This window comes from Podarcis tiliguerta, assembly GCF_965153285.1.
Source record: "Podarcis tiliguerta genome assembly, chromosome: 3".
NCBI lineage: Eukaryota > Metazoa > Chordata > Lepidosauria > Squamata > Lacertidae > Podarcis > Podarcis tiliguerta.
In genome coordinates this window covers 118,722,813-118,732,660 of record NC_139536.1, presented here as the reverse complement: position 1 = coordinate 118,732,660, position 9,848 = coordinate 118,722,813, and the positions used below count along the sequence as shown (strand labels likewise).

Genomic DNA, 9,848 nt, shown 5'->3' with positions numbered 1-9,848 from the left:
TTATTAATTTACCTAGGGTTTTAATAGGTCACAAGATTTTAACTATATTTATAATGTACCGGTATTCCTGTTGGTGTTTGTCCTTTGATGCTATGGCCTGTTGGCTATGCAAATAAAGTCTAGTTCCTTCCTTCCAAATCTCCTCCCCACCCAACTCCATCTTCCCATCAAATGACACACAGATATTATTACATGTTATTTTTCTTAAGATTACTAAACTGTGCTTTTATACCAAATTTCCTTTTTTTCTGTGTATATTGTAATGTTTTATTGTTGCTATGGCCATCGGCTGATGCAAATAAAGTTTTATCTATCTATCTATCTGGCCACATGACCCAGAAGCTGTACGCAGGCTCCCTTGGCCAGTAAAGCGATATGAGCGCCGCAACCCCAGAGTCGGCCACGACTGGACCTAATGGTCAGGGGTCCCTTTACCTTTACCTAGCCGGAGTGGAAGCTATCACATTGGAGCTTTCTGCTCTGCGCACTTGACTTTGTTTGCATGTACTTGATTTGCTCTCTCAATTTTAAGAGGAAGGGGAAGCCTTGAGGGGCAGTAAATGACCTTTGGCTCTCCATACCCATGCGGGATTCTGTTTGGCCCTCAAAGAGTGTTCACCTAACAAGGTAAGTGGAAGTGGGATATGTATCTCAGTGGTACTCAGTCCCTAATTGCTGGGTTTTTAAATGGAGTTTTGACAGGCAACATTCCTGTTTGTTCATTTTGGTGTACTGCTAGCTTCCTTTTTAGACTAGAGACAACTTTTCTGATAGAGGCATTGCTTTGCTTGATGTGTACTCTTTTATCCCTTTTCCCTCAAATAAGTTTTTTAAGATTTTGAAATAAAGAATTTTTAAACTAGAGATGTATTAGGGGTGGGTGCACGCATTCTGAAAAGCTATTCTGTGCCCAGCCCAAATTTATGGGTCAGCTTAGCATTCAGAGTTAATGCTTGAAGTGCTCTTAGCAGGAGTGAGTGCCAGCTTGGCCCTGCAACCCTGGGTGCCATGCAGCATGCATGGCCCTGGCACCAAAATTTGTGGGTGCCTGGCCCTTCAGGGGGAATTTTGTGGGTGCTTGGGCACCCAGGGAGTTGGCATCCATGTGCCTCAGCTACCTATGAATAAATATACATCTCAAATGTGCATGGTAATTTTAAATCAGTAACCTGGACACACCTCTTGGTTTGTAGCTTGTCCCAGTCTTTAAGGTGTTGGGAGCTAGTAGCAAGAAAATGCTGCTGTAGCAAGGTCATAACGTGGCTGTTCATGATGTTGATGCTGATATACAAAATGTAAATATATGTTTGTCCCCTGGGAAAACACCTTCCTGGCTTAGGAAACCAGCCAATAGCATTTGCCACCCACACATGCTTCATTGGGGCAAGCAGTTAACACATATTCAGGAGCATTAGTGCTTTCCCCCCTTGGCAATGTATTCACACTGATTTTATATAACTAAAGCTCTTAAAAGTCTGGCTGATGTAATGTTCGTTTTGTTTTAATACATGCCGAATCTTACAAGCAGTGGGCAAAAGTAGTTGCACAAACATCTTTCTAAAAGCAGAATGTAGGAATTCTGAATATCTTCTCCACTGATAGGAATTGGATTAATAAGCCTCTGGCATAAACATAGCTTCTAGCACTAGTCCATGAAAACTGTGAAAAGTTCCATCTCTGAAGAATACCACAATAACAGAAAAATAAGTATTTCTAGTATCAGTGGATTATAAAGAATCCAAAATAATTTCCTTCATAAGGCTGAAAAACCTGCCAGGATATGCATGTGTGTTAACTGTAACAATAAAGCAATTAGCTTTTTCAATCTACTGTACTTGCAAACAGAATTAAGATAATATATTCAAGGATCTGAAATGCGAAGACATACCGTATTTTTCGCTCTGTAAGACGCACCAGACCACAAGACGCACCTAGTTTTTGGAGGAGGAAAACAAGAAAAAAAATATTCTGAATCTCAGAAGCCAGAACAGCAAGAGGGATCGCTGTGCAGTGAAAGCAGCAATCCCTCTTGCTGTTCTGGCTTCCGGGGTAGCCCCGCAGCCTGCATTCGCTCCATAAGATGCACACACATTTCCCCTTACTTTTCAGGAGGGAAAAAGTGAGTCTTATAGAGCAAAAAATACGGTAATTTTCAGCAATTAGCAAATAAAGAAAATAGCAAAGAAAGGGGGGCAACTATGTTGAAGTACAAACTTTTTAAAAAAAAACACCTGCTGTACTATTCCCAATAAATCTTTCTCAGAGGTAAAAAGTATTTATTTTAATGTAGCAGTCCATGTACAACATGCTTCAGATTTCTGGATTTATAGTATTAGCTTTACAAAATTCTTGATATTCTGAGTACACAGAAAATCAACCTAAAATATTCACAAAAACAGGAGAAAAAAACAACCTATAATTTTTTTATTATTTTCTGGGGGAGGTAAATGAAATATCCCCCAAAGAACTAATTAAGAGTTCAAAAGAAACGCTTTATTACAACATCAAAAAATTTATTCACCACAGTTGCTTGATCCAGTAAGCAGACTTTAAATGAGAGATTGGCTTCGCTTATTATAGTCGGCATTTTGCCCTAATTTAACACAAGAACACTTTTATTAAAATCTCTTGCTAGAAAAAAAGATGAAACACTTGCTGTGGACAATACTTTTAATCCATAAATTGTTGTGTGGTTTCTCAGACTTGTTAAGAATGTAACAGCATATAACACTAATGTATTGAACAGTGTCATCATGGGCATACAGGGATCACAGTGTAGTGGACTGCATACCTTTACATCAAATGGAAATATTGTCCATGTTACAAAACCATAGTCAAATCTAACACTTGCAACATACTTCTCTGGTAATATGGTTGTCCACCCCAAGCACCTAAACATTACTAAATACAAGTTTGTGTCCTAGGAATAATGAGAAGCTTTAAAAGAATAGGTTTTGTAGAAAGTGCTAGGGAGTAAATCCTCAGTAGGGACATTCAGAAAATCTGTTGCTCAAAGAGTATCTTTTCAAACCCCGCTGGAGGAGTGTGATAAAATTCACTGAACTGACAATCCAAAATGGCACTGTCATCCACTATAAGAAGGAAGAAGAAAATAGTGAGAAACTTGCATATATGCATACTTCACATTCAACCAGCCTTGGCAGAGACTTAACCTTTGTTTTCTTGATTAAAATATTACTCATGTTGACAAAATGCAGAACAATACACCTGGAAATTATGATGGAGTCTAACAAAGCCTTGCAACTCAAACAACAAAAGTTAAAAGCTCCCAAATCTTTGTGGCACATCAACAGCTGACCTGTTCTCATCCAGCTTGCAAAAGCCTCTCTACCTGTACACCGGAAAGCAATTCTTACATATTACAAGTGAGCAGGCGAATAGCACTTAATAACAAATTACCTTTGCATAATAAGAAAATTCACCCAGCACTACCCATTTGAGCACAAAGAACTACTTTTTGTTGTTGTTAAGGCAGGGGAAAAAGATGATGTGGCCTAAATCCCAAAGGAACCACCACCTTTGGTCCTTATGATTATGCAGAGCAATGATAAGAATCTTCCATGGTTAGAAAAGAATAGCAGCTATGGCCATCGGTCCAAGTTCTTGATCAACAAGTCTCAAGTGGATGTTCTGAAAAGCTGTTGTCCAACTCTCCACCAGACCACCCTAGAGACTACAACGAACCTTACACTGGGGGTAAGGTAAAGGTAAAGGTACCCCTGCCTGTACGGGCCAGTCGTGTCCGACTCTAGGGTTGTGTGCTCATCTCACTTAAGAGGCCGGGAGCCAGCGCTGTCTGAAGACACTTCCGGGTCACGTGGCCAGCGTGACGAAGCTGCTCTGGTGAGCCAGCAGCACACGGAAACACCGTTTACCTTCCCGCTATAAAGCGGTACCTATTTATCTACTTGCACTTAGGGGTGCTTTCGAACTGCTAGGTGGGCAGGAGCTGGGACCGAAAGACGGGAGCTCACCCCGCCACGGGGATTCAAACCGCCGACCATACGATCGGCAAGTTCTAGGCACTGAGGTTTTACCCACAGCGCCACCCGCGTCCCACACTGGGGGTAGGAATGTTCTATTAAAATATAAGCCCATTCTCAGAATATTGGTCTATGTGGAAAATAGGAAGCTGTGTAGTAGGGAGGTCAAAGTGTTAATAAGTCCTGAGAACCCAAACTTACCATATACCACAGGGAAGACAGTTCCTCTAATTCCTGAGGCTGGACAGTGCATATTTTTCCCATTCAAATAAACATTTAGTTCTACATGGTCATATGTAATTCCCTGTAACACAAATGTGACATTTAGACTCCACTTTTATTTATTTTACTTCTGAATGTTGTGGACATTTCAACATTAACTTCACAGCTATAAGAACTTCAAACTTACTTTAAAAATATGAACATTTTCAGGGAGCTACTTACATCCAATACCCCACTACGTCAAGTACCCACAGCCCTGTTTGTTTGTTTTGTATACCACTCTTCATTCGAATATCACAGGGTGGTTCACAACATAAAAATACAAATGACACAAAATACATAAAAACCCACGCACTCCACCACATTGTAAAGGCCATAGATTTATTATTATGAATTAAATTTGATTGAATGTGTGCTCTTCCTTTGGCCTGAATTATGGCAACAACAGGTTCCTTTTAAGGACCTTGGGGTTCTGTATTAAAGTCCAACTTTACATAAAGACCAGCTTAACTGGACCCTGTTGTTGCAAATATAGCAGAGATTATCACATATATATAGCAGAGATTATCACATCTGCTTTGAAGTTAGCTTCGGCTTGGAGGAAACACCATCAGTTCTGGTCAGATTCATATAAGCAATACTGAAAGAAACTCACCACAATATCACCCTCTTGTGGAAGGTTGTTTGCTGGCAACCTGTTCTTCTCATCATTATTGTAGTACAGAGCTCCGTCATTTCTCAGTACTAGACTATTCACATCACACCCAAGAGGAATTTGATTCAAATTGACTTTCTGAGTCGCAACACCAATACCCCAGATTCCTGAATACATGGCGAGGGGTGAAATGGAATGGCACAGCCATGGGAGAAGTGAGAAGAGAGAGAGAGAATGTACTTTAGTGTAGTACAGTGGAAATGGGCAAAGCTGGGGGAACTTGCAAGACGTTCCCCCAGCCTTGCCCAAGTAGCTTATTTCCACACACAACTGACTGTGCTATGTCATGACAGTAGGTGAAATAATGAGCATATATTGATCAGGAAGTCAAACCAAACCTTTATCTTCCCGCCCCTGCTCAACTGCAACAGAACCCTTTTAAAAGCCCTTGTCATTTTTTTTAATGAACCCTCATCTTGAACTGGTCCCAACTACACTGAATTATGGGCAATGAGGTGCTGCAACCTGGCTCCATAAGGAAGCTGAAGGAACCCTTGGTTGCCAGCAAAGCATTTTGCAAATCAACATGGCTAACAAGGGCTCCAACTGGTTCTACTCTGACTGGCAATGGCTCTCCAAAGTCTCAGGCAATCTGACCCTTTAAGTGGAGGTGCTAGGACTGAACCAGTGGAAGCCTCTCTAGGATACCTTGCACCCTTAGCAAGGAGCTGACTTCGTGACACCTCCCTGGAAAAAAATAACTTTATTGCAGTAGCTACATTAGAAATTATCTTGTGAACTGCTATCCTGGTGTGAATAATTTAATGAAAACAGTAAAAGTCCTCAACTGGTCTAGGAAACTGCCCACTAACGGTGTCTCAGTCTTATCTGGATTGAGCTTCAATTTGTCGGCTCTCCTTCATATAAATCTATGATTCTCAGATTTCAGCAGTAAGGGGCCACAAGATGGAAGGTGAGAGGAGGATGAAATCCCAGGGTGTGAGCAGGAGCCTGCTCATGCAACAGTGGATTTTACTCAGCGATTTGAATCCAATCTGAGCAAAACATGATGAATTTTTGCGAGCGTTAACTTTTTGACTGACCTGTAGACTGGATTTTAAACTCAAAATAGCTCTTGTTCTGATGCAAAGGAGCATTGGCTAGGCAGCCTCCCGTACCACATACTCGTCGTCCATTTTTGACAATGACAACATCTGTTCCTGCAGAATTAAAAGCATCAAATTGAAACATTCTGAACTTCCATTTAAGACACGCAGCACAATTCTGAACAAGTATGTTTGGAAATAAGTCCAACTGATTTCAAAGAAACTTGCTCCCATTTAAGCAAGAACTTATTAAAATTCTTACTATCAGCAACATGCTTGACAATAGCTGGAAGGCAGAAAGATAATTTGCTATATGAATGATACCAGCAAACTTGGATAATTGCATTGATGGGAAAACTAACCCAAAAGACAGAAACAATTTTAAAAAGACAAAACAAGTTTTAAGAGACATGTCCCCTCTTTATTGTTATTCTGTTTTTGTCACATTTTTTTTTTTTTAAGTATGGTTAGGATTGCAGCTATGCAGCTCAGTCCTATGTCTATCTAGTCGGAACCAAGTCATACTATGTTCATTGTGTCTTTCTACCTTATAAATATGTTTAAGAATATAGCCTTAAACTGTGGGGAAATCCTTATTTGGTGTGGGTGGGAGGAGCGCAGGCTGCCACTTGGATAGAGGTTATTGTGAGGCTGCTGCTGACAAAAATTATTAGAAAATCCAAGAAGCTTCAAATCCACATTAAATTCCACCATGGACAAGCCCTGGGAAGCCAAGGGAGTTACAGTTTCTGCCCAGTCTTTATACTGTATGATAGTGTGTTAAGGATTAGAGGTGCTCTTGATTTACTTTAATTTTAAACTGTAAAATTCTAAGGAGTTTCATTAGTCTATGAATTAAATCCATGCACTCTCCCAAAACAAGACAAGGCTGATGCTTACTCTAAATTAATTCGAGTTAAGTATTCAAAATCCAAAGAGACTGGAACGCCTCTTGATAGAGAAAAAACAGTTCCCAGTATAACTCCAGTTTTGTCCTTAGATTTTCCTCACACTCTGTTCAGCAATAATTCACATTGTTTTATAACAGAAGGGGGCAAAAATTAGTTGTCCTATTATAATCTGCATTTATGTCCTTATCCAAGATCATGGAAACCTGATATGCCGGACAGACACTCTGGATATGAAGAAGACCTGTGGTTACTCACATGACATTTACACAATTATTTTTATAGCTCTAGTTACAGGTAGGTAGCCCTGTTGGTCTGCTCTAGTCAAAACAAAATAATTTCCCCCCCTTCCAGTAGCACCTTAGAGACCAACTAAGTTTGTTATTGTTACACGAAAGCTCATACCAATAACAAACTTAGTTGGTCTCTAAGATACTACTGGAAGGAAATTTCTTATATTTTTTATAGCATTTAACATATATACACTCCAGCAGTGAATGAATCCTGATTGCTCCTACCACATATAAAAAGTAGAAAAAGCATATATTTGCAATCATGTTTTAATGTTCATGCTGTGAAAGAGGTGTTTTGAGTTGTCACACAAGGGAGCACACACAGACATCACATCAGAGTATGAAATTCAATAAGTGTGAAGCAGTCCCCAGGTTGTGAAATATGTTTCCCTAGAAAAAACACGGATGGGGAAGTAATGGAAAGCAGGAGTTCCTACTTTATCTTTCAAATCAAGAGTGAAAGTATCAAAAGCTTACCTGCCAGGGCAGTGAAAGAAGTTATGTGCCCGTTTGTTTTTGTTTTGATTATCACTACAGTTCAGTTGACATCCTTTCTTCCTTATGCAACCTTCCTAATTTCTCTTTCAGAAGGATCTAGAAAGTGTGTCTTGGATCTGTGTGGTACTGGTACATTTTTTATTTGTCTACCCCACAGTTGAGAAAATAGATGCTCAAATGACTACCCCTTTTGTTTTATCCCCATTATCTCAAACCTGCCACGGTCAGAGATAGGGAATTTCTGGCCCTCCAGATCAGATCTCCCATCAGCCCCAGACAGCATGGTCAGTGGTCAGGGATTATGAGATTCTCAAGCTTGTAGTATTAATCTCAGGGTTGTGGGTTCAAGCCTCGCGTTGGTCAAAAGATTTCTGCATTGCCGGGGGTTGAGCTAGAGATGACCCTTGTGGTTTCTTCCAGTTCTATGATTCTAAGAACACCTGGGTAATCACAGATTCCCTACTGCTACCTTGGAACAAAGAACAAAGTAAAGATGTGGATGAAAATAGAAATGAGATGATGTTTAGTGCTCCAGACCAGAAAAATGCAGTAGATTCAGTTTATTTGAAGTTCAGCAAAGAATTTGATTCAGTATACACTTCTGGGTTTGCCGCGGCCATAACCCAAAGATTCTGTACCCTTGAGGTTACGCAACACGAGGTACCACTGTACACAGCCTGGTATGCAAGAGGAGTCAAGGCTGAATCAACTATTGGCATCCACTTAATTTTCTTGCTAATCAAACCTATTTTTAATAGGATTCTGACCAGATGTTACGAGTGCGAGCGAAAGGTTTTGAACTGCCCTGAGATCTACAGATGAAGGGCAGTGTAGAAGTTAAAGAAATAAAAAATAAAATAAATAAGATAACAAGGTAGCCACTGCTCTTCTGCTAAGCTTTGGAAGAAGGCGGAAAATAAAAGGAAGAATTTATTTCCCAACTGAAATGGCAGGGTGGGTAACAATTTATGGGAGGAAATTATCGTTGTCTCTCCCAGACCAGCACCTTTTGCAGTTGAGAGAAAATATATAGCAGAAGCATTTCCCCGGGTGGGCCGTGTGTCCTCCCCTCTGGGGTGCTGGTGGGTGTTCAAAGGGTTACTCACTCTAGTCTAGCATTAAATAGTATTGCTAAAATCTACCGGCCTTTCTCAACTATGTTGTTGTTCTACAGCTCCCACCATCCCTTAGCTGTGCTGAGAGCCGATCATATGAAGTGTGGGAGGCAGTGAGGCCCAGTGGGGAGCGTCGGGCTTTCGGCTGACGGGGGGCAGAGACATCTTGCCTCAGCCCCAAGGCTCGCTGCAATCGCTCTTGTTTGAGGGGGGGGGGTGTTAATCATGCTCTCTGTGTTCGTAGCCGGCCTTCCCCCCGGCCTGGGCCTCGCCCGCCTCCGCTTACCCATCCTGTGCGTGTCCAGCTGCACCAGCGGCATCTCCTTGAGGGCGATATGTCCGCCGCCGGCGTCTCCGCAGCAGGCCCAGCGCAGGCAGCACCACACGGGGCCGGGCGCCGAAGAGCCCGACGAGGCCGCCATGGCCGCCTCTCCCGCCCTCGGCTTCTCCGCTCAGAGCGCAGCCGGAGCCCCTCGTCGCCGCCGCCCCGGCCTAGGCGCCCGCCCGGTGCCGCTGGCCCCGCCGGCAGAGGCTCCGCATCGCCGCCGCCGCCGCCCGCCCCGTGTCTGCGCGAGCCCGAGTCCCACTCGGCCGCCCGCCCGCCCGCCCGCGGTGCCCTGGCTCGGCCTCCGACGTCGCCGGGACTGCAACTCCCATCATCCCCAGCGACAAGGGCCAGCCGCCGGGGATGATGGGAGCTGTAGTCCCGGCGACATCGGGAACCCCTTCCCCTCCACAAGGCTGGGCTGCGTCTCTCGACTGACTCCCGGGGGCCCCACGAGCGACTCGCCCTTCATCTCCCGAGGCTCTTGCCCGCGTCTGCCCCCGAACAGCCCCGTATTGCGCCAAATCCCCACAGAAGCCCGGTGTCCCTCGGGCGCCCCCCCCCCGGGGGGCCGAGCGTCGCCTGTTGCGTCGCTCAGCGGCAGAGTTTCCTTCCAGGCCGCTTTCCCGGTCTGCCCCAAAGGGGCTTCCTTGCAGAAAGGGCGGCATGTGAATTTCATACTGATCATGGAATAAATCATCCTAGGGGTCGCCGAGGGTTGT

At 43.2% G+C, this 9,848-nt stretch overlaps 1 protein-coding gene across 1 annotated transcript; it reads right to left on the bottom strand.

The window, feature by feature from the left end:
* Positions 1 to 2,471: 2,471 nt before the first annotated feature.
* SPRYD7 (SPRY domain containing 7) lies at positions 2,472 to 9,459 on the bottom strand. Its single transcript, XM_083433801.1, has 5 exons — positions 9,088 to 9,459; positions 5,985 to 6,101; positions 4,882 to 5,048; positions 4,206 to 4,308; positions 2,472 to 3,092 (listed from the first exon to the last, which is right to left on the bottom strand). The coding sequence occupies exons 1-5, from the start codon at positions 9,221 to 9,223 to the stop codon at positions 2,995 to 2,997; spliced, it is 621 nt and encodes a 206-aa protein (XP_083289927.1). The 5' UTR covers positions 9,224 to 9,459; the 3' UTR covers positions 2,472 to 2,994.
* Between the last annotated feature and the right edge of the window lie 389 nt (positions 9,460 to 9,848).

What these genes read in the sequence shown, in the direction of transcription:
- SPRYD7 (XM_083433801.1), bottom strand. Translation starts at nt 9,223, where the DNA reads ATGGCGGCCTCGTCGGGCTCTTCGGCGCCCGGCCCCGTGTGGTGCTGC. An exon ending in GTTTAAAATCCAGTCTACAG is followed by an intron (nt 5,049 to 5,984) that starts GTCAGTCAAAAA and finishes CCATGTATTCAG; the next exon opens with GAATCTGGGGTATTGGTGTT. An exon ending in CACAAGAGGGTGATATTGTG is followed by an intron (nt 4,309 to 4,881) that starts GTGAGTTTCTTT and finishes TTTGTGTTACAG; the next exon opens with GGAATTACATATGACCATGT.